The 27,976-nt window shown below is 39.6% G+C and overlaps 1 protein-coding gene and 1 pseudogene across 1 annotated transcript in view; one reads left to right on the forward strand and one right to left on the reverse strand.

Moving 5' to 3' along the window:
• JMY (junction mediating and regulatory protein, p53 cofactor) overlaps nt 1–27,976 on the reverse strand; it is an 88,272-nt gene that overhangs the window by 24,030 nt on the left and 36,266 nt on the right. The window contains exons 2-6 of the mRNA XM_073014660.1: nt 23,443–23,616; nt 12,059–12,209; nt 10,777–10,946; nt 4,027–4,192; nt 3,484–3,671 (exon numbers count right to left, since the gene is read on the reverse strand). Coding sequence (XP_072870761.1) covers nt 3,484–3,671; nt 4,027–4,192; nt 10,777–10,946; nt 12,059–12,209; nt 23,443–23,616 — 849 coding nt within the window. The remainder of the gene's footprint in view (nt 1–3,483; nt 3,672–4,026; nt 4,193–10,776; nt 10,947–12,058; nt 12,210–23,442; nt 23,617–27,976) is intronic.
• LOC103223570 (large ribosomal subunit protein P1 pseudogene) lies at nt 20,258–20,807 on the forward strand (annotated as a pseudogene).

Genomic DNA, 27,976 nt, shown 5'->3' on the forward strand with positions numbered 1-27,976 from the left:
GGCATGTTAATATGTAAACAAGGCAATATAGGATTATATTACATGGGGAGGCATTTGTTTTTCCTTGTATACTTGATCTTCTCAGTAGCTTTTCTTTTAGGACTTAGTGTTTCTCATTCCCTATCTTTTCACCACCCTTCCTTATTTCAACTCCTCCTTCCCTCTGCAGTTCTGCCACCTCAGTCGCTGGGCTTGGGGTACAAGCATACAAGTGTAAATGGAGAGATTCTCCAGTGCTGGGTTTTCCTACTTCAGATTTAGATTAACATAGAAATGAAGACTGAAGAATACTGATTAAATTGATATGAGCTAACACTTAGCAACAAGGGAAGAGCTGGTATTAAGCTGGTATTAAGTTCAGCCTGAGGCTCTTAATGCTGCTAGAAGAGTACAACAGCTTTGTGGGACATAGTCACCAAGGTTGCTTCTCTTCACCCCTCACCTGTAGTTTCCTTTGCTATTCCATCAGTCACTGCTCTAGACCTCTGCTGCACTCCCTTCTCAGACCACCGAGATCTACTTCTTGCCCCCAACTTTTCTCAAAACTCTCAACATAGGGCCCCAATAGTCTACCAATATTGGATGTCATGGAGTCATTTCTTTCTCCCTTTACCTTTCTGGAGCACCTGACCCTGCTGACCACCCTGTTGTGTGGAATCATCATCTTCACTTCTGTGACTTCAAGCTCTCCTGCTTCTTCCAACTGCGATTACTTTCTCTTTGGTCCCTTTCTTCTGCACACACTCTCAAATGTTCCCCAGCGTTCTTTCCTTAGAGCCTTTCACCTCGCACTACATCATAGCAGCTCAGTCTTTCATAACCTGTGCCCTTTACAATGTTTTCTCACCCCAGCCAAGAACATTTTGCTTCCTGAATTACAAATATTAAATATAATGAAGGTTTTTCTTCCTCAAACTATGTATTTACCCTGCTCCACCACCTTCCCTTGCTCTTTCCTATCAGCCTCCCACCTCCACCCCATCATTCCTAAGAACATCCTTCTCAGGCTGGGCAGAGTGGCTCACACCTGCAATCCCAGCACTTTGGGAGGCTGAGGATTGCTTGAGCTCAGGAGTTTGAGACCAGCCTGGGCAACACAGTGAGCTCCTGTCTCTATAAAAACTAAGTAAAATATTTTTAAAAATCACCTGCTCACTGTGTTCTTCTGAGACCATCTCATACACTCTTATAAGACCCAGGTGCCCAATTGTCTTAACTGTTTCACAGCCACCTCTACCTGGATGCCCAAGACCTCTTATATGCAAGTCTAAAACTCAGCTCATCACCTCCCACCCATATGTGCTCTTCCTCTGGGTTTTCCATCTTGGTTGGTGACACCACTATCTACCTCAATGTCCAATCCAGAAACCAGAGAGCTGATAGAGAATGGCTCTTCCTCCCTCCTTCACCACATCACTAAATCCTACTAACTTTTTCTGCAAAGTGTCAGATCTAGACAGTTCAAGATCTGTCCATCTCTTAGCCTGCACAGGTACTCACTTACTTCATAGTCTTAATCTCTCAACGTTATTGAGGTGGAGGATAATGACACCTTCCAATCAGAACCTCTCCATGTCTTCTCCCTCTAACCTATTTTTCATGCTGCCTTATCTTGCTAAAATGTGAATCTGTTCATATTACCCCTTTGCTTAACTTACACTACAGACAAAGCTCAGGCTTGTTAATGTGGTATGTAAAATTTCCTGTAACCTAGTCCCTGCCCTGCAGCATAGCTTACAATGTAGAATGCTCTGACAAACCATCCTGTTTTCCGCTTCAGTGTCTTTGCTAAGCACTATTCTGTCCTGCTTGTAATTACCCCAACACCATCAATCTGGCCAATTTTTATTCAGATGTTAAAAGCCAATACAAGTGTCATCTCTTCAGAGAAGCCTTTCCTCACTCCCTGCTCTTGCTCTGTTTTTGGCCAGCAGAACATTCATCTGTTCACCTGGTTTGCCTTCTCTGCAAGACTGGGAGGAGGAGGGACTATGCTATGCTCATCTTTGTATCCTAAGTCTAACAATGTGCCTAGCATACTGGTGAATTAAAATGAAATCAGACTTTCAATTAAGTCTGAATTGCATAGCATTTTCAAAAACTTGCAGGTTTGCAAATTCCGAGTTTCAAAAGTACTGCATTATACACCTAAAAGTAATATATAAAATACTACTAATATTCCTAAAAAGTGTGCTCTTCTAAAATCTTATTTACTTTTCATTCTCCCCTAAAACTGTTCTATAGGACCTGCTGAAATCACTGCAATTTTTTTTTTAGACGGAGTTTCACTCTTGTTGCCCAGGCTGGAGTGCAATGCTGCCATCTCAGCTCACTGCAACCTCCATCTCCTGGGTTCAAGTGATTCTTCTGCCTCAGCCTCCCAAGTAGCTGGGATTATAGGCACATGCCACTATGCCTGGCTAATTTTTTCTATTTTTAGTAGAGATGGGGTTTCACCATGTTGGCTGGTCTCGTACTCCTGACCTCAGGAGATCCACCCGCCCCAGCCTCCCAAAATGCTGAGATTATAGGCATGAGCCACGCTGCTCGGCCTGCAATGTTTACCTGGTTGGTGCAGACTGGAACATGAAATGAGGCACACAACTAGGGCTGATACAGCAGTGGGTTTCAATTACCACTGTCACGGGGAAATTATGTGCAAAGGCACATAATTATGTGAAAGTCATGGCTCTGGATGGCAAGGTAACTGTTCTGCTAATGGACAATGTGATAGAAGGTCCTGGGTTCCTGACTTACTGTAGAGACATGCCTGCCTGAGTTTCTTTAATGTGCAAGAGCTATCTATTTCAAAAAGCAAAGGTATTGATTTTCTGTGGAATAAGGAAGTGGTAGCCTTGGAATGCGGTGAAGAGCAGGAAGGTGGGTTCTCAGAGAACATGACATATTTTATAATACTTGAGCTTAAAGCAAATCATCAGTTTGGTCTAGGTTGGAGAGCTAGTTCCAGATTCCAACTCTGCACTTACAGTGACTAGAAACAGCTCCATGATAGTTAACATCTGAACTAGAGTGCAAAACATTTTTTAAGACACAGGAAGAATCACATTTACACAAAATGAGTTATTCCAAATATCAAGAATCAAACATTTTGAAATGTAATCAAAGTTAAATAAAGAAATAACAATCTATAAAATTCCTTTAAGATGAAGGTCAGAATCACAGCTTGTAAAAAACATCGCTGGGCCTCCTTAAAAAAAAAGGGAGCCAGGAATCGCATTATTAGGGATCCTGTAGTCGTGCCCTTTAGCAGAGTCAGCGTTAGTGTTTCTTGAGGTAAAGAGAACACTATTGGCTGTTCCAATGTGTTTAAGAGGGCAATTCTCAGAGCACTATAAACGCATTGAGCACCGATAAGAGATTGCACTTAGTTTTAAAACATATGCAAGTTTTAAGGACAAAACAGATGAGAATAGTAGATATGGATAAAATAATAAGTAATGAACAAAAGCAATATTTAAATACCTTTTTATTTCTGAGGTAGGATTTCTTGGCGGAAACCCGTCCACGTCTTGCTTCCAGCTGGCGTGCTTTCTGCTGAAGTTTCTGCAGCTCTTCCCTCTGTAAGTATGCAGATGCTGCCATCTCTTCCTTCTCCAGCATGGCCTCCATGCTTTCATAAGTGTCATAGTACACCACTTCATCTCTTTTTTCTGTTATAGAACAGCAAAAAAGAGTAGTGGTAAAGAATATGGGCTAGGGTTTGGACAGAACAGGGTTCTAATCTCATTACTGGCTCTCTAACCTCAGGCAAAGCCATTACCTCTTAAGCTTCTTTGTAAATGGTGATTATTTAATACACCTCATAGAGTGAATGTATGCAAAGTGTTCAGCAGTATTTGGTAAACAGTAAGTGCTCAATAAATGCTCGAACTCACCCCTCCAACACTATTCCTATAGAAAACAATTTTTTAAATGTCTTAAGAGAAGAAACATACCTGGTGTCCATATGTATTTTCTCACATATTCAATCTTTTGTGAACTTATGTGGTTAAATGCACACCATACCTGATATAAGTCTTTTGATGCTTTCTAGTTGCGCTGTCAATAGTAACTCTTCACACTTCAAGATTTCAAACTGTACTTCATACAACTGAAGTTGCAGGTCATAATAGTCAGCTTCTAACTGATCCAATCGGGCTATGGCTTCTGTACCACCCCGCAAACTCTGCATCTGCATTGAAAATACAAATTAAAATATTTCTAGCTGGTGGGGACAAGAAAAAAAAATCAAGTTAGTATTAAAAATTAATACTAATCAGATAGCATAAACCTACTTAGTAACTGCTCTCAGAAAGAAACTTGTAGGCATGGAATCTAGACTTTAAAATATATATATTTAAAAAACATTAATAATCAAGTCATTATATGGTAGAAGTAGGCAAATATGGTAAAAATAAGGTTTTAATATTTATGTTATACTTATGGATATTTATGGTGATAATACATGTATCATCTGGATATAAATGCTTTCCCTCTCAAAAGTGGATGCTAAGTTATGTAGTTGCTCTTTTCATAGAGATATATGAAAATGATGGGGCCATTCTCAGATATTTACAAGAATGGTAAAAGCTGGTTAATGCCACATTCCTGGGGTTTTGCTTTGTTCCATGGTCACAGACTGGCTGGGTTCTGGGATCTGTTGACTGTAGAGTAAGGTGAGAATACGTGAGTGGAACAGCAGAAGACAATTGCTTTAGACAGAAATCCTTGCAATCCGTAAGGTATCACTTTAGGTAAATGTAATGAACATCCTAAGCTGAACTTAAAGTGAGATCCAGAAATTTCTGGACATGGCTCATAACGTGGTGGATGGTCTTCTGTGAGGTTTGCTTGGTTGGTCAGTTCTTGGTCCTGGAGTGGGAAAATTTTTGCCAGGAATCTGAATGAAACCACCAAGGGGAAAGTGTACTTTAGGTAACAGGTTCCTAACCCTACTATTGCTATAGCTTTCTATTTGGCTCTATGGAGAAAGGCAGATAAAAGAAGCCAAAGGAATGGCTTTTCAGGAGTCAGTGAGATGTGAAGGACAAGCCTAGTTCTCTAGAGACAGTAAGCATTCTCCCAAGAACATAGCACCACTGCTTTGGTAGTTTAAAGGTTCATGCTTAGAAGCTCCAGGAAAGCCCCGACACGGGCATCAGTGTGCCCTCAGAGCCAACGGAGCAGCGGTGAGGAGCCCTGGATTCAAGTGGTTTCCCAAGGAGTGACCTTCAAAGGAGGAGACAGGAGGAACAAAAGGGAAAATTATTAAGATTATTGTTTACGAGCTCATGTGAGACATCACTGGGGTCCCAGAATACCAAAGAAATACTTCACTGACTGTCAGGGACAACCCATAGGGAAAAAGACAGTGAATTCTTGTTTTCCTAAATGATCCCTTTTGTCTGGTGAGGTTGGTAAAATCTGTCAGCATATAAAAAGAGTATGTTTTAAAGAAAACTCCAGCTTTTGCTTTACAGTCTAGGTATCTACACAGTCTTACCCAATAACTAGAATATTTTTTTCTTAAAATATAATTTCAAATCCCTTTCACAAGAATTTTGAACTGAAAAGCAATGGTTAGGCTCCAGTCTAAATGTGCAGTGGTAAAAATTTAAAAATAACCAGGTGAACTAAATACAGTGGTACTTTGTTTTATGAATATTTTATAAACGGATACTTAATAGATTATCTAAGTGTAACACTGAGTGATCCTGCTGCGTTACCGAATATTTTATGGGTGACAATGAATACAACACCACCAAAGTGAGTTTAATTATAGCGGCTAGCGAGGGGAATGTGAACAATATGAACTGTTGTTTTTGTCCTAAGTCATAAAATAACCAAGGAATAGTGTCTGCCCTGAGACTCGTGGACTCGCCACTTTAGATGATAAACATCCCTTTTCATACTCTGTTGGGGCTCTTGCCCAGTTCTGGAAACACAGCTGTAGGATATACATTGTTCCAATATCTGCGCCCACGCTCTCTATTACCACAGCATACAAACAGGTAAGATATCTAATGTTAGAAGGTTTTATTCTCAAGTGGGGAATCGTTAGGTTAAAACCTTAGTGTAAACCAGTCTAAAAACCTTAATCTAAGATTACTTTCCAGTGATACTGTTCAGATCCCGGCTGTTAGTTCATTTTCATTACTCTGATTTTACCCAACTAAGTGACCATTTTCTGCTACGTTCATGATGCTCTGCTAAGTTCTTCCCCTAGCACTCTGTACATCTCTCTCCTGTCCAATCTCTTTGCTAAGGAAAAAGGCGGAAAGTCCCCCAGTGACATGCTTTTACACTATCAGCTGTGTCAACCACAAAGAGAACAGTACTTTGACTGCAGCCCAGGGCCAGGGTACTTTAAAAGCATTTGAGAAGCACAATGCTACCAGGACACACTCAATATCAAAAATCAAACTGAGAAAGGAAGTGGGTATTCTCTTACAAGAAGTGACCTCACCCTCAATTTTTTGGTTCAGTGAGTTCTTTCTAGACCAAGAGTCCAGAGGTGGATTTGCCAAGGGCTGTGGTCTGAAGACAATCAAAACCTCATCAGAGGCAGACAAGCAGTGAAGGAGTCTGTTAAATTCCAACCTCTGAAAGGACAAACAATAGGTCAGTGGTGGCCTTTGGGAAAAGCTAAAGGGTTGTAGAACCTGAACATACAGGGCTTTTATGAGATCAGCAAAGGAGAAAGGGATGCTATGACTCAGAGCAATCTGTGAGGGCAAAATAATACTCTGAGGTCTATCTAATCTTCAACGTGGAAGCAAAATCCTTAGTATGAGAAATGAAGACGTATGGAATAGGCACCCTGCTCCAAATTTCCTGTTTTAACATGTGAAATTTCCAGACTGAGTTTTCCTGTCCTCAGGTGACAGCCACAGAACTAAGGGAAACAGAAACCAGAGTGAAAAGAGAACTAATTCCAGATAATGGAGCAGTGCAGGGAAGGTGGGTGCCACAATGCGGTGTCTTTTTAATACCCAAGAGCAGTGCTTCCCTGGGCAAGAAGAAAGAAGCCCTGAAAGTAGTTTAAATATTCAAAGGAAAAACTGGCTACCTTAAAATAGCTCAACTTTTACTCTCCTAAACATACTTCAAGTATCAGGATATCAGTACCCCAAACCAAATTGTAACCTCCCAATGTGATCCAGGTAATGACTAGCAAAGTTTGGGCTAGACTCAATTCTCCTGATTCCTACAAGAGTGCTCTTTCCACTAGAAAAAATTAGGGATTATCAGCCAAAAAATAAGGAAAAATATCAAAGTGTTATTGTTATTGTTTTACAGTAAATCTAGTAAGGGGATGAAGTACCAATTCATGTCCATACATCCAGGTAAGTACAACATACCCTGCTGACTCCACAATCATTCTCACCATGTGTAATAATGATAAAGTAGTTTTCATGTATACCTATTTTGACTGGTGGCACTTTTTGCAAACTATGCAAATGAATTATGCCCTTGTTCTGCCTTTCACCCTACTGTGCTAGAAAGTTTCAAAGATATTCGAGGACTATTAAAAAAGCTACCTGTGGACTGCATCATTCATTCAAAAAATACTAAGCATCCACCACTGTTTGAGTTACAGAAAATATGCAGTCAAGAAATGAAATGAGGGTTTGAAAATAAGTCACAGCTGGGCATAGTGGCATGTGCCTGCAATCCTAGTGACTTAGGAGGCTGAGACAGTAGGGGCTCTGAGCCCCAAGAGTTTGAGCTTGCAGTGAGCTATGATCGTGCCACTGCGCTCCAGCTTTGGTGACAGGGCAAGGCTACATGTTTTTTTTTAAAGGGTCATAAAATCCTTGGACAGCATAAGGGGAATGACATTAAGGGCAAGTTTTCAATTAAAACTAGCCCTATTATATAGAAAGAATGAACAAAAGAATTAGTAACAGACAAGCCCAAGTATAAATACAGGTTTCACCAGTAACAACTGCACAAATAAGGGTATAACACAAGTTGACAGAATTATTTGAATTCCACATGTCAGAAATCCTGGAAAACTGAAAATTCCCATAATTTAATGCCAAACCAAATCTCACAATCCATTTGTGGAAAAACATGATCTGAATTTTTCATAAACTATTTTTAATCCTTATTCAATTTAATGTGACTATGTGTTTCATTAGTGGATTAATAACACTTGTCTGAAGTTATATGCTCTACCTTACCTTTCCAAAATCTAAAAAAAACCCCTAGGATTCTGAAATATATCTGTCTTCAGGGAATTCAGATAATGGTTTTGGGCTTACAGCATAAAAGGTTATGTTTGAGAATTTAACAAGATAATACACATAAAGCACTAAGGACAGGGACTAAAACATTTTAAACTTTTCTCTAACTGCTGCCAAAACAGAATTTATATGGTGAAAACAGAATTTAATATAAACTAAGGCCTTTACAGTGAAATCTACCTTTTGTATTGAGACTCTTTGAAATATATAGTGTGCACCTATGGAATAATCTACTTATTGACAAATAAAATGAAAACTAAAAACCAATCTCCTTGCCTAGACAAAGACCTCAAAAACCCTACCTCAGCTCAGACTCATGCTGTGTCTACCACATCACAGCTTCCTACTATTGGAACTTTCTGGCAAGGCCCATACAAAATGCCACATCACCTAGTCAACTGCACCCTTTGTGAACCCTGAAATGTTGGTTGAGACAAGTAAACAACTTATGGAAATTATGTATCTTTTTCTTCTCTGTATTACTGAACCCTGAAATGTTGGTTGAGGCAACTAAACATCTTAAGCATGGAAATTATGTATCTTTTTCTTCTCTGTATTCCCTTCTGTGATACTGGCACAAAACATAACACAGAATTAAAGTAATAATCACTAATATTTATCCAGGTCTTACTCTATGTCAAGTGCTACAGCAAATGCTTTATATGCATTAACTCATGAAATCATAACACCCCTAGAAGGTATATAATATTCACATTTCATAGGTTAAGGAACTCACTGAAGCTTTCATAAGGAGTTAAGTTTGCAGAACCGAGATCTACAGAGGTGCTCTGTTGAGTAAGGTAGCCACAAGCCACATCTGGTTAAATTTAATTTAAAATGCTGTTCCTCTGTTGCATAAGCCTCATTAGCCACATATTGCTGAAAACTAACCTACTGGAGAGAGTAAACATAGAACATTTCCACGATTACAGGGCGTTCTGCTGGACAGTACTGTCCAAATCCTAAGCTCAAATCCACCATGGTATATAACCAATGCTCAATAAATACTTGATGAATTAAAACTGAAAGAGGGGAATATAACCTTAATTAATCATAATTTAGCTATATGCTTGTAGGAGAAAGACAAAAATAAGTAGCTAATCTTTAAGACTATTATGTATTCAGCTCAATATTCTAGCAGATCATGTATGTTCACAGAAATTATCAAGGAGTTATAAATAGATAAGGAATTGTTAAAATCCTCTGCCAGGGAAAGAAAGCACACTGATATATATATATATATCATATATATGACCTTGTCTCTACAAAAAATAAGTAAATAAAAATTTGCAAGGTGTGGGGGGGTGCATGCCTGCTACTTGGGAGCCTGAGGTAGGAGGACTGCTTGAGCCCCAAGAGATCAGGGCTGCAGTGACTTGTGATCGCACTCCAGCCTGGGTGACAGAACAAGACACTGTTTCAACAACAACAACAACAAAGATGAAGATAAAGGTGGTACTCTTTTTCAAGCAAAAAGAGGGACTTAAGTTTAAAAGTTCTAGAATTTAAGACAACTCCAGAGAGCTAGTAACATGAGAGGAAAAAGCTAATTAGAAAAGGATATTACAGTAGAAATGCCTCAGGAGAACATGAGATGGGGATGAAATCCATGCACAGAGATTCTGAATATAAAGTGTGAACAATTTCCCGGATAAGCCAAGTTCCAATTTTACCTTCAAATAGCCAGCAAATAAAAATAAGGGGAAAATGAAATAATGATAAAAATCCATCAACAAAAAGATTTCTAGATCGCAGGTATGACACCTTATAGGTTACTTCATATACTATTTTTTTAAACACGTGTATATGAGCATAAGCACTTCAAAAATGTCAATGAGAACCATCTTGCTGTACAACCTAAGTCAAAAAAAAAATGCATATTTTACATAAAGCTGTATTCTTATAACTAAAGCAGAGATGATGATTTGTTTTTCTCTAGAGACTAAAATGTGCTACTTTAATAAATATGTACTCAGTGTTTTCAAGCCAATAGGGACAACCCGCAAAGTAAGTATGAATATTTATACCAAGTCAATAGTAAAAAAGGATAGACAACGACTGTAGGGGGTAGACAGGAGGTGGGAGATCGGGGAGACCAGTGTGTTCCAGTGGGAATAAAATGGGAAGTTCCAAAATGTAATGGTATGAAAGCATTATATAATAAATCCTAACAAAATGCCACTGCCTTAGAAATTTTACTAAATTTCTCTGGTCAGTGAAACTTCCTTAATAATTGCTGGAAAGCTTTATGTTTTTACAGTACAAAAAACTTTACAGAAACTAAGAAATTCTGATGCTGGCCCCTCTGATCAACAGTGCAGTGCTGCCAACCATCACACTGGGATGCTGTGAAACATGATACATCTAACTCTTCTAATGACAACTTAAGTCACAGGACCTAAGTGTTTTCATCTCATGGAGATAGCATAAAATTACTGCCTATGGAATAAAAAAAAAGTCTTGTACAAAGATTAAAATGACAAATTGTAACTTTTTCTGATTTTATTTTTCTGATGATTTTTGTTACCTCTTCCTTTAGTGCATGTTTCCGCTGTTCCAAGCATATCTCTTTAGCTCTCATCATCTGCAAAGTTTCCTTAGAAACTGCATACTGGAGTTTTTCCATCCGTTCAGCAGCCGCTGCCCATGATGCTTTACCAAATTTCTTCTGATCAGCCCGCATTCGATCGTACACAGCTATTAATAATTTTTAAAAGAGAAATTAAGACAAATAACGACTTAATACTGAAGCATTTGAAAAAGATTTCACTGACCAAAGAAAAACAAATCCTGCTGTCATGATAAACTGCTTATAACTTTTTTTTTTTCTTTATTGAGATGGAGTCTCACTCTTTTGCCCAGGCTGGAGTGCAGGGGCGTGATCTTGGCTCACTGAAATCTCTGCCTCCCGAGTTCAAGCAGTTCTCTGCCTCAGCCTCCCAGTAGGGCATCCGCCACCATGCCCGGCTAATTTTTGCATTTTTAGTAGAGATGGGGTTTCACCATCTTGGCCAGGCTGGTCTTGAACTCTTGGATTACAGGCATGAGCCACGGTGCCCAGCCAACATTTCTAAAATATAATTTGAAAGTATCTTAGATTCTAATGTCTTCAATTTGTCCTCAGAAATAACGTTCTGCAGTTAAAACACTTGTAAAATTAGCTTTCAGAAACTTTAAAAATACTCTCACATGTCCAGTGTTATTAACTTTCAAAGTTTCGAGGAAAACATTAATTCTGTGAGGTTTTATGCTTTTTTCCTCAGTATCTTAGTAGAAACATAATCATTTACTATTCATATTTAAATGATATATATTTAAATATATATATCTATGAAAAGACTGATAAGACGTGCCTTAATTTGCTAATAGTGGTTTTCTGTAACTACTGGGATTATGAGTGATCTTTACATACATTCCTTTTTTTTTTTTTTTTTTTTTTTAAAAGACGGAGTTTCACTCTTGTTTGCCCAGGCTGGAGTGCAATGGCACAATCACGGTTCACCACAACCTCTGCCTCAAGTGATTCTCCTGCCTCAGCCTCCCTAGTAGCTGGGATTATAGGCATGTGCCACCAAGCCCGGCCAATTTTGTATTTCTAGTAGAGACGGGGTTTCTCCATGTTGGTCAGGCTGGTCTCGAACTCCCAACCTCAGGTGATCCACCTGCCTCCACCTCCCAAAAGTGCTGGGGTTACAGGCGTGAGCCACCGCACCTGGCTACATACTTTTCTATGTAATTTTTCTGAACATAAAATACTTAACCACTCATTTTCAAAAATACCTGAAGGATAAATTTACTGAGAAACCTACCTTTTTGAGCTTTAGCTGTTATTTCAAAATACTTGACAGTAAGATCTTGAATAGACAGTACAGCCATGTGAGCTTTCCGCTGCCAGTCAGCATCTTCTTTTTGTAGACTCTCAATTCTTCGAGGTCCCAGATAATCGTTCTCCATGGAAATCTTCAGAGAGAGAAAGAAAAAATTAAGAAGTTCGTGTCTTCTACTCATTCCTCAAACATTTAAAGTTTATATACCACAAAGAATACATGTTCTTCCCTGCTCCAGAGGAGAAGCTATTAGTTTACAAAACAAGTGAATTAACAATAATACTGAAGATATTTGACCCAGAAACTATTCCCCATTTTGCCCTTTCTTCCATTCCCCTCTCACTCCACACATAGGCAAAGGATATATACCAATATGTTAAGACTGATTGTTTTTAGGTGTCTCGATGAGGAATTTATTTCCTCCTCTATGATAAACTATCTTTTTTGGTTAAGACTTATTTATGCCCCCCCAAAATTAATTAAATTGTTTATTTCCTTAACAGCCACTATATAAAACAATTGAAAACACTGACAATATAAAAACCAGCCTATATGCATACTGAAAAGGCTTTAGATAACAATAACAGAGGAAGGCCAGGCACGATGGCTCAGATAGCTGAAAATCAAAGGATAGACAGGAATGAACCGGGTGAATGCTAAAACAAAATTTAAAGAAGTGATAATATTAAAAGTATATTTCAAAACACTACATATGTATGTTTTAACATGGAAGAAAGGTACAATCAAGAACTGCAATGGATCACTTATACATACAATCTTGCTTTACCACATATAGAGAAATGGCTATCAGCAAGTTATATATGAAGCCAATGACAACTTTATTAGAATAAAAAAAAAAAAAAAAACCAAAACAGGCAAATTGTTAATTCACCCATGACACACTTAAAAAAAACACTGACCAAGTATCCTTAAGTCACAAAAAAGCTAGTAAAGAATTTTGAAGGTAGAAATAATACAACCCATATTCTCCCTTTTTTTGTTTTTGTGTTTTTTTGAGACAGAGTCTCGCTTTGTTGTCCAGGTTGGAGTACAGCAGTGCTATCTTGGCTTGCTGCAACCTCCGCTTCCCAGGTTCAAGTGATTCTCCTGCCTCAGCTTCCTGAGTAGCTGGGATTACAGGTGCCCACCACCACACTCAGCTAATTTTTGTATTTTTAGTATAGACTGGGTTTTGTCATGTTGGCCAGGCTGGTCTCGAACTCCTGACCTCAAATGATCTGCCCACTACAGCCTCCCAAAGTGCTGGAATTACAGGCGTGAGCCACCACACCCGGCCTACAACCCATTGTCTCTAAACAATGCTGTGAAAGGAAAATAAAATCTCAGGACCCCAAACTCACTATATCAAAGGGCAAGATAAGCTTGGGAGCCAAGACATGCAAAAACTGCTTTCCTTTTGCTCCCAGACAGGGAGGATTGCTTGCAACCAAGAATTGGAGACCAGCATGGGTGCTGTAGCAAGACCCCATCTCAACTAAAATAAAAAATTAAAAAAAAAAAAAAAAAAAAGAATTAGAATATGAAAAAAAGTCATGAGTGAGCATGCCTAAGATATCAAGGGGAGCATCAGGTGTAGATCTGGGTGCAAAGTCTCGGCAGACGTTTTAAAGGGAATAATGAGTAATATCTGGGAATAATGAGAATTTTATATTAACAGAATTTTAGCTAGATGGTTAAGTGTGTCTCTGGGTAAAACACCTTTGAGAAAAATAAATGGTACTGTGGGGAAAGAATATCAGTTGTGTAGATGAGGACAAACTTCGTTGAGGTTCATTAATTGCAGATGGCTTTGAAGAAGGGGTGGCATTTTGACAGGCACATAAGGAGAGAAAAACCACTGAAACAGCATGCTAAAAGCGAGAAGCAATCTGAGCAAAAGCCTAAAAATTTTTGTGCCTGCTAAGGGATGGAAAGCAGTCCAGCCTGCTTGCTTTCAGGAGAGAAAAATGAAAGTAATGAGAGATACTAGGAAAGTAGGTTGTTATCATATGAGGTTGTCTTAAAAGACATTTAAAATGTCAGGCTAAGGATTGTGTATTTAATTTGACAGGAAACCACTGTGGGATTCTACCCACTAAGTGACATATTTAGACTTCATCTTAGATTTAAGGATTCTAGTGGAGTTGTTTGCTATAACAAAATCAGCATGTGTGCTTTCTTTTATTGCAATTACCTCTGAATTTAAAACATACAGGTTTAAAAGCATAGAATTAGGATTTACAAGTATGGGATAGAAATTTAATAATGCTACAAGTCAAAACTTAAATCCCTTACTCAGGATATTATAATAGAAGTTCTTTTCAACGACATGATTACACTTTATTTAACAATACAAATGGAAATTAGAGAAGTTATACCTTCTTTGAAAAGTCTAAATCCTTTGACAATTATGTGAAGATAACATAGTTTGCCACCTTAATATATTCAAATATACAGAATGTGAAATACTCGAATGCCCAGTATGCTTTTCTTTTAAGCTGCTGTTTAACTGACTTTAAGTTTTTCTTTTCTTTAGAGATGGGGGTCTCACTATGTTGCCCTGGCTGGAGTGCAGGGGCCAGTCACAGGCACAATCATTAGCGCACTGCAGCCTCAAACTCTCAGTCTCAAGTGTCCTCCTGCCTCAGTCTCCCAGCAAGCTGAGAGTACAAGTGCACACCACCATACCCAGCCTTTAACTGACTTTTAAAACTCAGCAGCTATAACATCTGTCCAAAGGTTAAAGATCTGTAATTAGTCGACTGTACCCAAAACCTGAAGCTAGTTCTCCCTAACTTTGAAAGTCTGAAGATGTGTGTATATTCCTGTCTATTCATCTCCAAGTTCATCCTGTCTTGTGATGCTAGGTTTGAGAGTGCAAATCACATTTAGCCTTTGCCAAGAGGAGAGTTTGGAAGAGGGAGGAGATATGCTTCTATCTGCATCCCTTGACTTCAACAGGTTGCTGTTCCTGTCAGCATCACCCCAGCCTTATTTCACCCCAGCCTCAGCAGTTCCTTTCTGAAGCAATAACAGAATCTAATTTGCAGTTTTCTCAACCCTAGGCTCATAGTACAACCCCAAGACAAACCAACTCCTCAGTACTGAATCGTCTGAGAACTAGGTCTCTCCATTGAGCACCAGGCAAGCAATGCCCTATTTTTCAGGTCAGCTCCACGGGGTTCCTCCTCTATGCTTCAGTTTTAATAATTCCAACCCTTTCTCTTTGTTTCTCCAACCCAAGGAATGGTAGCTGTTTTTACAGCTGCTTCCTCTGAGGTACCTTAGAGTTACTTTCTTGCCTTCTCAATTATCTGGTTAACAACTTTATACCTAGTTAGCAAATTCTTTATATTAGATTCTCTCTGTTGAAATAACTAGTTTTTCTGATTAGCTTTCAACAGACACAACTATGGAACAGAAATTTAACAGTGTGCAGAATTCAAAAATCTTAATACAAAAATCATTCTTACTTGCATGGTTAAGTCCATGTACCATTTATCCATAGAGAAGAAAGAAAAAAAAGTGTAAAAACTTGCATTATGGTTTCTTTTATTTTTTAGATGGAGTCTTGCTCTGTCACCCACGCTGGAGTACAGTGGCGCAATCTCGGCTCACTGCAACCTCCACATCCCGGTCTCAAGCAATTCTCCTGCCTCAGCTTCCCAAGTAGTTAGGATTACAGAAGCACGCCACCACACCCGGCTAATTCATTATTTTTATTTTTAGTAGAGGTGGGGTTTCACGATGTTGGCCAGACTGGTCTTGAACTCCTGACCTCAGGCCCACCTCGGCTTCCCAAAGTGCTGGGATTAGAGTTGTGAGCCACTGCGCCCAGCCTATTACGGCTTTTTAAAGAGGAAAAAAAATTTTCTTAAAAACCTGTGACAAGTTATTTGAAAGTGACTTGTACTTTGTTGTTGGATTAATGTCTTTACCTTTATGAGTACAGCTACAAATACAAAGAACATAAACATGCTTTCTATGCTTTTAAATGCTGTTTTTTAACTGACTTTTCATGGCTTTAATGTTGCAGCCAATTGGTAAGGAACTTGTTTAATAGTTTATTGTACCTAAGACATTAAACAAGGGTACTAAGTACTTTTCCTAACTTGGCAAATTTGAAGATGTGCAGCACTGGGTAGCTGGATCATGTGCTAAAAACAATGACACCTCTGTTTTCAATTTCAGTGCTAGAAAGAAAACAGTGCCTGTTTTTAACATGGAAAAAGAGCGTGTGTCAGCTAGGATAGTGAAACTAGTTTATAAATACAAATTTCCTGGCATGGAATTATTATGAAGCATAGCACTTGGATACTGGCTTTTATGTAAGAAACATAGTAGGGGGGATATCCACCTTAGATTATTTGGTAAAACAAATGCCAAGATGAATGTACCATCACAAAGATGAGGGGGAGAAAACTGAATATACTAATGTAACAGCACCCAAAATGCAAATTTTCCGGACCCTGGAGTTGCCTGAAGATAACTCTTGAATGATCTAACAACATGATTAGCTTAGTATCTATTCATGGGTTTTTATATTCAGAGCAAATATTAAGAGATTCTTATAGCCAAGACAAGTGTGAGAAACTATGCTTTAAAAAAAGAAATTAGAGTAATCGAAACTCAAGTGAACTAAAGGAAAATATAGCTCAGGTGAGATATGAGTATCTTAATGTATAATGGTGGCACTACCTAGTTCACAGTGTGCATGCAGTGGATGTATACAGTGGTAAAAACTGCACCCTGCACAATAAATAGCACCTGACCAAGGGGGCAGAGTAGATACTGAAATGCAGCCCATGCTTTGCAGGCCATGTGCATTTCTACACTTGATGAAAAAGGGCTCTTTCCTAATTTGTCTGATGGGCGAGTGGCAGTGGGTGGGTGGGGGTGGGGGAAGGGAGGGGGTGCAGTTTTCTATTTCACAGAAAGGCACCTACAGACTTGCCCTGGGGGCTGGGATAAGAATGAAATGCACATTCAAGAATTTACTAGGAGACAATTGGCAAAATGAGGTGATTCACTACAAGAGAAAGAACTGCAAGTGCCTTCCATTTTCTAGCTTATTTACTTTCAGGAAGTATTTAAAAATAAGTTGGACAATCTGAAGTGCTTATGGTTGATCAAGATGATGGGTACAGGCCAACTGGCTCTGACCCACTAAAGACACTGGATTTAAAAATCTAAAGGTTCATCTAGTTCATTTTACTTTCATTTGAAAGTAACTTGTACCTTGTTGTTGGATTAATATCTTTACCTTCACAATGTGTTTATAGCTACAAATACAAAGAACACAAACATGCTTTCTGTGCTTTTTAATGCTATTTTTTAACTGACTTTTGAAGTTTCACAGATTTAATACTGCAGTCAACTGGTAAGACCCAGAAAAACTCACACCCAGAAAAATTGTAACCTTCAGTTCAGTATGCTAAATCCCTAAGTTGTTTCAAGTCCTATTTTATTAGGCTAGTGGTTCTCAAACTTAAGTGTGTATCATAATCACTTGGAAAGCTTGTCAAAACAAAGATTGCTGAGGTCCATTCCTAGAGTTTCAGTAGAGAAGATCTGAGGTGAAGCCCAAGAATCTGTATTTCTAACAGGGTTCCAGGTTATACTGTCACTGCTAGTCAGGGGATCACATTTTCGAGACCCAATATGGTAGACTTAGAATCTGTGAGCTCCCTAAAGGGGTGTCTATCTCAGAAAGACTTCCAGGCCTAAAATAATGCTGGGTAGGCAGGAGCTGCTTAATGCTTAACAGGTGAGATATGTTAATATCATAAATATTAAATGTAAAAACAAATATAAATACATTATACACTTGGGATGTCAAGTTCTCTTCCTATCATAGTTTAATACCTAGATTAATGAAGCCATTGGAAATCAAGCTCTTCATAAAGAGAAAAGGTCAATTATTTGGTTAATAACTTTATACCTAGTTAACAAATTCTTTATATTAAATTCTCTCTGTTGACGGCTGGGTGCAGTGGCTCATACCTGTAATCCCAACACTTTGGGATGCAGAGGCGGGTAGATCACCTGAGGTCAGGAGTTCGAGACCAGCCTGACCAACATGGAGAAACCCACTCTCTACTAAAAAATACAAAATTAACCAGGCATAGTGGCACATGCCTGTAATCCCAGCAACTCCGGGAGGCTGAGGCAGGAAAATTGCTTGAACCCAGGAAGCAGAGGTTGCGGTGAGATCGCACCATTGCACTCCAGCCTGGGCAATAAGAGTGAAACTCCATCTCAAAATAATAATAGTCATTATTATGATTCTCTGTTGAAATAACCAGTTTGATATTTTGATTAGAACCCAACAGACACAACTGTCCATAGATATAACATTTCAACCACCCTTCCTCTTATCGCCTATAAATCCTTAGACTAAAAGCATACCAAACAATTCACACCCTGTGGGTAACAGCAGGTTTTGCTACCAAACACGTGTGTTCAATCCCAACCATGCTACTTTCTGGCAACCATCAACGGTGCTGGATTGGTGTGAAGATTCAATTAGTGCCAATACCACATTGCCTGGTTAAAACACAAGCACTAAGTATAAGCACTAAACCATTCCTCTTTGTACATCTCTTCATCAGGAATATTCTCCATTCCAATCTCTGACAGAGATTGTAACATACCCACGTCCTACTGAAAATTCTTGTTCATTCTTCAATAGTGAAGTGCTAGATAGTCCCTCTTCTTACATATCTTTAATCACCCCATTTTGTGTGCTTCTTATATAAGTGTGTACAGTCTTCACATTTAACTTTTTTTTAAAAAAACCACCTTTATTGAGATACAAGTTGCACACAAAAGGCAACATTTTGAGCGTAAATTGTGACTGATTTTGACAAATTTATACATTCATTTTTCCCACTAAAATCTAGATTTAAAGAGTCACCCCAAAGAAGTCTGTGGTGCCTGCTCCCTGTTAATTTCCCCTAAACCACCCCAGGCAACAATTATTTAGCTTTCTCTCAGTACAGATCAAAATGGTCATTTCTAGAATTTCTTATTTTTATTTTTTGAGACAGCGTCTCACTCTGTCTCCCAAGTTGGAGTGCAGTGGCGTGATCTCGGCTCACTGCAAGCTCCGCCTCCCAGGTTCATGCCATTCTCCCGCTTCAGTCCCGGGGGTAGATGGGACTATAGGAGCCCGCCACCATGCCTGGCTAATTTTTTTGTAGTTTTAGTAGAGATGGGGTTTCACCGTGTTAGCCAGGATGGTCTCCATCTCCTGACCTCATGATCTGCCCGCCTCGGCCTCCCAAAGTGCTGGGATTACAGGCGTGAGCCACCATGCGCGGCCTAGAATTTCAAATAAAGGTATCACAAAGTTTATGCTCTTTGTGTTACGCGTCTTTTCCTCAGCATATTTTCTGTAAGCAATTTTACTATAGCTTAATTTATATACAACCAAGTGAATCCATTTGGAGTGGTCAACTCAGTAAGTTTTGACAGCTGTATACACCTCTGAAACAACATTAATCAAATACTGACCATTTCCATCAACTCCAAAAGATTCTTTGTGCCCCTTCTAAGTCCATTCCCCTTTATACATAATATATTCTTTTGTATTTGGCTTCTTTGACTTAGCATGATTTTAAGATTTACCCATGTTGTGTCTATCAGTTCACTCCTTTGCAGTGCTGAAAATTATTCTATTGTAGTCACGTGCTGCGTAATGATGTTTCAGTCAACAATGAAACACATATACAATGGGGGTTCGATAAAATTATATTGGAGCTGAAAAATCTGTTTGATTGGTCTAGTGACATCTCGATGATCCTGATCCTGGGTAGGCCCTAGGTTAATGTGTGATTGTGTTTCAGTTTTTAACAAAAAGGTTTTAAAGCTAAAAAAATAAAAATTATTTTTTTTTCTATTACTAATAGATCTTAGTAATACTTAAAACAATTACTTTGCTAAATCAATTATAATTGCTTTTTTTTTTTTAGCTCCTCCAGATCTAAAAAATCTGAGTAGATTTTTTTAACTTAAAAGTAACAAGTAACCAGTAATGCAGTTAAAAAAAAAAAAACCTTTGGAATCAGAAATGCCTGATTTGAATACTGTATCAGTTCTACCACTCACAAATTAGCTGTGAACAAGTACATAATTATCCCAATATTAGTTTTCTTATCTATGAAGTAGGAAAATACAAATAATAAGAGTACCCGACCCCTTTCCTCAGCTGTTGCGAAGGTGCTCGGTCCTTCCGAGTAAGCTGAGGCCGCACTGGAGTGAGGGCCTCACTTCATCCGGCGACTAGCACCGCGTCCGGCAGCGCCAGCCCCACACTTGCCTGCGCTATGGCCTCCGTCTCCGAGCTCGCCTGCATCTACTCGGCCCTCATTCTGCATGACGATGAGGTGACCGTCACGGAGGATAAGATCAATGCCCTCATTAAAGCAGCTGATGTGAATGTTGAACCTTTTTGGCCTGGCTTGTTTGCAAAGGCCCTGGCCAATGTCAACACTGGGAGCCTCATCTGCAATGTAGGGGCTGGTGGACCTGCTCTAGCAGCTGGTGCTGCACCAGCAGGAGGTCCTGCCCTCTCCACTGCTGCTGCTCCAGCTGAGGAGAAGAAAGTGGAAGCAAAGAAAGAAGAATCCAAGGAGTCTGATGATGACATGGGCTTTGGTATTTTTGACTAAATCTCTTTTATAACGTGTTCAATAAAAAGCTGAACTTTAAAAAAAAAAAAAAAAAAAGAGTACCCAACTTGCAAGGTTGTGTGATAATTAAATTAGCGGATCTTTTTAAAAGCAATACAACACACTCATTCTAATGCAATGTATGAGCTGCTAACTAAATCTAGCTGTTGACTAACAAAAACTTAAATTTGCAATTCACAAGTAGGATCAAGAATAAAATAATAGTCATGATTGATGGGGCATTTTCTCAATGTCTCAGAAAAAGAAATGCAGTGAAATACCATTTTTACCATCAGAAAAGACACAAATTTTCAAAATATGTTTTCTGTTCCTCTTCACCTACACTCGACTTCCCAGGAAAAATGTAGCAGTTAAGTGATGCTAGTGGACAATACAGGTTGACAAGTAGGGTCAACCAATTTGCTAATATTAATACCCAATGCAAATCATGATATAATTATATAAAAGAATGTGTACAGGTTCTGAATAGTCAGTGCTGTGCTATAGAGATTATGTCTGTTAAACAATGCAGCAGTCTAAAGTAGGTGGGTGTCCATATCATCCAGTTTATTCCTGGCCTTCTAGTCAAGTTCTTAGCAGACAACCATCTATAATTCATTTAAAGAAACAGGAATTTCTAGGCTGGGCAGCAGCTCATGCCTCTAATCCCAGCACTTCGGGCAGCCAAGGAGGGCAGACTGCTTGAGCTCAAGAGTTCGAGACCAGCCTGGGCAACAGAGGGAGACCTCCATCTCTGCAAAAACTACGACAAAAAACAGCTGGGCGTGATGGCATGCACCCATAGTCCCAGCTACTTGTGGGGCTGAGGTGGGAAGACTGCTAGAGCCCAGGACGTCGAGACTGCAGTGAGCTGACAACATGCCACTGTACTCCAGCCCGGGTGACAAAGATGCTGTCTCAAAAAAAAAAAAAAAAAAAAGAAAGAAACAGGAATTTCTGGTGTCTAAAAATTATTTGTTCCATGTTGCCGTTTTAACCCAAATGCCGAGTTTATGATAAAACTGACCAAAACAAACCACCCCCCCACCCCGCAAAAAGCTGACAGCACAGTATTTTTCAAAGGTACTGATAAAGGAGTATGTCTGAGTCGTGTGACTGTCCTACTCTCCACCCTGATACATTAGTAAAGAGAAAATAAGACACACAGACAACCTTATTTTCTCATACATTCTCAAATATCCTCATCCCTGTCCCCATGCATAAGGTTCTCAAAGTAACTGCTAATTTTCTCAAATACTCAATCTTACATAATGATATTCCAATTTAACCTATTATATAAAAAGACAATTTTAAAGTTCTAGTTCAGCCACATTTATATGTGAATTACACATAACATTTAAGGTCAGCTATAAAATCAAACCCTTAAATGCTTGCCTCAAAAAATGCTTTTTCACCCATGTTGTGGGGGAAAAAATTATTTTTATTTTTGAGACAGAGTCTTGCTCTGCCATCCAGGCTGGAGTGCAGTGGTGCAATCTCAGCTTACTGCAACCTCCACTTCCCAGGTTAAAGTGATTCTCCTGCCTCAGCCTCCCAAGTAGCTGGGACTACAGGCATGCACTACCACACCCAAATAATTTTTGTATTTTTAGTACAGACAGGGTTTCACCATGTTGACTAGGCTGGTCTTGAACTCCTGACCTCAGGTGATCCGCCTGCCTCGGCCTCCCAAAGTGCTGGGATTATAGGCATGATCTGCACCCGCTGAAAAAAATTTTTTGTAATATACTTCTACTTCTTCACATACTACTAAAAAATATCATGTATTTAAAGTTCTGTCATTAAAAACTTAAAACTTTCCTAACAAGTTCTTCTAAAAGAAATGTTCCCAAAACTAGATGGGTGTAGTGGCTCACACACCTGTAGTCCCAAAACTTTGGAAGACCGAGATGGGCAGATCGCCTGAGCCCAGGAGTTAGAGACCAGCCTGGGCAATATGGCGAGATCCCATTTCAAAAAAAAAATAAATAAATGTTCCCAAAACTTTTTTTTTTCCCCCTTGGAGACAAGGTATTGCCCAATCACGGCTCACTGCAGCCTCGACTTCCTGGGTTCAAGCAATCTTCCGCCCACCTCAGCCTTCTGAGTAGCTGGGACTATAGGCATGCACCACCACATCCAGCTAGTTTTATTTTTTTATTTATTTATTTTTTTTTGTAGAGACGGGTTCTCCCTCTGTTGCCCAGGCTGGTCTCAAGCTCCGGAGCTCAAGTGATCCTCTTGCCCCAGCATCCCAAAATGTTGAGACTATAGGTGTGAGGCACCACGCTCAGCCTGCCCAAAATTTCTGGTAATGAAGTCTAAGACTACACAGTCTCCAAAACATTAAAGAGGAGACACGACTAGAGAAGGAAGGAAAGTGCAGGAAAGGGAGAAAATAGGGATCCTCCCAATGTATTTACAACTTTGTGCTAACTTGAACACATTACTTTCTGGGCTATCCTCAACCCTGGCTACTCAGCAGAATTGCCTTTTGAGGTGCTTTAGAATGGATGCTCAGGCTACAACCCTAATCTACCAAACAAGAAACTTCACAGAAATAGGACCAGGGACCTTTTTTTTTTTTTTTTTTAAGTTCCTCTAGTGGATAACGCATGGCCTTTCAGGCTGAGAACTATGAAACAGGCAGGCTACTAGTTAGGATTTAAAAAAAAAAAAAAAAAAAAAAAATACCTTGATCTGCTGTCTTCGTAGCATGGCAAGTTCTCTCATGTCTCGGAATGGCTGTAGTAAATACTGATAGAGTTCAGTTGTAGCTTCTGCAAGGCTGCTGTAGGCTTCATCCTCCATCTGATACAAGTCCAGAAGCTCCACCATGCTCTCTGTATTCTTGTGCTTATCCAAGAGCTGTGGAACAAGACAGTTTCACAACAACTAAGAAAATCAATTCTAATAACCTATAAATACTTGCTCTGAATTCTCCCTATTATGTCAGGGCCTCGGAACCCTAAAACACAGAAGCAAGAGGGAACGAAAAGCATTGACTGCTTTTCATCACTATCTCCATACTTCAGGTGTCTCACTACTCAAGACCACTGCCTGAATATTTCTTTTGAGGCTCAAAGTATTGAGCTCAGCCTTAACTCTTCCATTTTTTTATTTTCCTTTTTTTGTTTTTTGAGACAGGATTTTACTCCTGTCAACCAGGCTGGAGTACAATGGTGCGATCTCAGCTCACTGCAACCTCCACCTCCTAGGCTCAAGTGATTCTCCTGCATTAGCCACCCAAGTAGCTGGGACTACAGGCGCACACCACCACACCTGGCTAGTTTTTGTATTATTATTTTTTTCTTTTGTAGAGCCTGGCCACCATGTTGCCCAGGCTGGTCTCAAACTCCTTGGCTCAAGAGATCCACCCGCCTCGGCCTCCCAAAGTGCTGGGATTAAAGGTGTGAGCCACTGTACCCAGCCCCAAAATGTTTCTACTATCTAGTAGAATGAAAATCATCCGAATATGGAACATTTCCAATAAATTTCTTTAATTTCTACCTGTCACCTCCTTCAAAATCATGTCAGGCACTGGTCTAGGAGCTGGACATACAAAAACATGGCCCTGGTTCTCAGAGCTTATAGTGTAGTGAATAAACAGAAAATAATTTTTAAAATAATTTAAATTTTATAAAAAATTATTCTTTTCCCAACGGTTCTTTTAGAGACAAAGAATTCCAAATTGTGATAAACATTATTAAAACCATAAATAAAAGTTTTATAAAAGAATGAGGCCAGGTGCAGTGGCTCATGCCTGTAATCCCAACACTTTGGGAGGCCAAGGTAAGAGGACTGCTTGAGGCCAAGAGTTTGAGACAGGCCTGGGCGATGTAGTGAGACTTTGTATGTATGTATAATTGGCTGGGCGTGGTGGCTTATGCCTGTAATCCCAGCACTTTGGGAGGCCAAGGAGGGTAGATCACAAGGTCAAGTAATCTAAATGATCCTGGCCAACGTGGTGAAACCCCGTCTCTACTAAAAATACAAAAACTAGCTAGGCATAGTGGCATGCGCCTGTAGTACCAGCTACTCAGGAGGCTGAGGCAGGAGAATCAATTGAGGTGGAGGTTGCAGTGAGCCGAGACTGCGCCACTGCACTCCAGCCTGGCAACAGAGCGACACTCCATCTCAAAAAAAACAATAATTTAATCTTAGGCATGATTTCTTGGGAGAAAAAATGTAAAAATTAGCTCATAGTCCCAGCTATGGGAGGCTGAGGCATGAGAATTGAGCCCAGAAGGACCTATCTGCAGTGAGCCGTGACTGTGCCACAGAACTGCAGCCTAGGTGACAAAATGAGACCTTGTCTCAAAAAAAAAAAAAAAAAAGAAAGAAAAAACAAAACAAAAAGCAGCTAGGCACAGTGGCTCACGCCTGTACTCCCAGCACTTTGGGAGGCCGAGGCAGGCAGATCACTTGAGGTCAGGAGTTTGAGAGCAGCCTGGTCAATATGGTGAAACTCCATCTCTACTAAAATTACAAAAATCAGCTGGGCGTGGTAGCATGCACCCATAATCCCAGCTCCTCGGGCGGCTGAGGCAGGAGAATCACTTGAACCAGTGAGGCGGAGGTTGCAGTGAGCCAAGATTGCGCCACTGCACTCCAGCCTGGGTGACAGAGTGAGACTCCATCTCAAAAGGCAAGTAAATAAATGAAAATAACAAATTAAAAGAACTAATACAGAAAGACATTAATTTACATATGCATACACGGACGCCATTTACCTGCTGGCAGTATCATCTCCCCAAAGGCACAAAATTCTTCTATTCCCTTTCATACCTATAGTTTGCACTACTATCTTTCTCCCCACTTATTTGCGTTTTAGCTTTGTATCAGCTCATACGTGTAACCATGCTGAAGAGACTTCAGACTCATTTCCTGTTCAGATTTTTGGCACAACATGTAGCAGCACTGTATCATTAACAATTATGATAAATCAGACAATCTACATTAAAGTGCTTTTATAACAAAAAAAGTGTCAAACAAATATTAGCTATCATTCTGTTTTTTTAAGGCTGCTGTTAAAGCTAATATGGAGAATTTCGACTTCTCTAGTATTAGCTGAGCAGTTCTATCAGACCAACTTTTGCCACTGATAAAAGTAACAAACTGTGGTGCAAAATATCACAAAACAACTGCCTGTAGGCACTACAGAGTGACCAAAACAGCTATAAAATGGAAGGGACATCAACAATACCTTGGAAGCAGGGAGAGAGAGCTCTAGGTGGTTTTTTTTGTTTGTTTGTTTGTTTGTTTTTTTGAGATGCAATCTTGCTCTGTCACCCAGGCTGCAGTGCAGTGGCGTGATCTCGGCTCACTGCAAGCTCCGCCTCCCAGGTTCACTCCATTCTCCTGCCTCAGCCTCCCAAGTAGCTGGGACTACAGGCGCCTGCCACCATGCCCGGCTAATTTTTTGTATTTTTAGTAGAGACAGGGTTTCACCATGTTAACCAGGATGGTCTCGATCTCTTGACCTCGTGATCTGCCCGCCTCGGCCTCCCAAAGTGCTGGGATTACAGGCGTGAGCCACCGTGCCTGGCTTAGGTGGTGTTTTCATTCATGCCTTTCAGCCTGAGGGTGTGCCCCAGTAGATGCCAAAAGAAGGGGAGAGGTACAGCTAAAAACTCAGAAACCCACAGTCTTGCTGGCTTGAAGAATCTGAGGACAGAGCTCAGGACAACCACAGCAGCTAGAAAGCCAGAGGACAATGCTGAAAGGGACACAGCCTAAGAAGAAGGAACTCCAAATTCACATATAAACTCTACTCAAATTTCTGGCTGATCACTGGAACTATACATGCACAGGACAGGTACTAAGCAATCCAGATAAAACAATAAATATTTCATCTGCTGCCTTCTGTAAAGGAGGTAGAGTTTGACATCTGAATCCAATCAACTTGACTGCTGAAAACAAGACTAAAAATCAACACTCTGAGGGAACATAACAGAATCCAGAGGCTCTACAATGTATCATTCACAATATCTATTATATAATCCAAGATTAACAGACCTACAAAGAAATAGGAAAACAAAACTCAGTCATCAAAAAGCAATCAATGGGGCAGGTGCAGTGGATCAAGCCTATAATCCCAGCACTTTGGGAGGCGAAGGAGGCAGATCACTTGAGGTCAGGAGTTCGAGACTAGCCTTGGCAACATGGTGAAACACCGTTTCTACTAAAAATACAAAAATTAGCCAGGTATAGCAGAGCATGCCTGTAGTCCCAGCTATTTGGGAGGCCGAGGCAGGAGGCAGAGGTTGCAATGAGCTGAGATTGAGATTGTGCACTACAGCCCGGGGTGATAGAGGAACTCTGTCTCAAAAAAAAAAAAAATTAAAAAACTTTTTTAAAAAAAAGTAATCAATGAAGACCAATCACAAGATGAAAGAGATATGGATTTAACAGACAAATATTTCAAAGAAGATATTATAATGCTAACTGGACATAAAAGCAATACACTCATCAAGAATAAACAGGAAATCTCAAAAAATAAAAACTAATTCTAGAACAGAAAATTCGCTATATGGGTAGAGAGTATGGTTGTAATTACAGTCAATGAACTTGAAGATAAATAAAGATAAATTATCCAGTCTTATAGGAAAAAAAAGAAAGCCTCAGGGACTCATGAGGCAATAGTAAAAGGTCTTCTCCCACAACCTGAGATGAGGTCTCATTATATTGCCCAGGCTGGTCTCAAACTCTTGGATTCAAGCAATCCTAGTGCCTCAGCCTCCCAAAGTGTTAGGATTACAGGCGTAAGCCATTGTACCTGGCCAAAAGGTCTTAACATATATTGAATTGAAGTTCCAGAGAAGAGAAAATGACTCAGCACAAAATATTACAAGAAAAATCCCAAATTTGGTTAAAGAAGAATCTACATATGTATGAAGCTCTAATAGCCTCAAGGTGATAAATGCAGTTACCCACAAGTAGGTTTACCATATTATAGTCAAACTACTAAAAATCAAAAATAAAAGAGAAATTCCTGAAAACAGCCAGAGAAAAATAACACAGGAGGAACAAGTACACCTGTGAATGCTGACTTCAAACTAGAAACAACAGAGAACAGAGGAGGAAAAAAACAAAACACGACAAAACATCTGTCAACTCAGAATTCCATTTCCAAGAAAATATCCTTCCTGAACAAAGAAAAAATAAACAGTTAAATTAAAAGAACTCATTACTAGCAGATGGACACCATAAGAAATGTTCTTTAAAA

The sequence above is a fragment of the Chlorocebus sabaeus genome, chromosome 4, assembly GCF_047675955.1.
Source record: "Chlorocebus sabaeus isolate Y175 chromosome 4, mChlSab1.0.hap1, whole genome shotgun sequence".
NCBI classification, from domain to species: domain Eukaryota; kingdom Metazoa; phylum Chordata; class Mammalia; order Primates; family Cercopithecidae; genus Chlorocebus; species Chlorocebus sabaeus.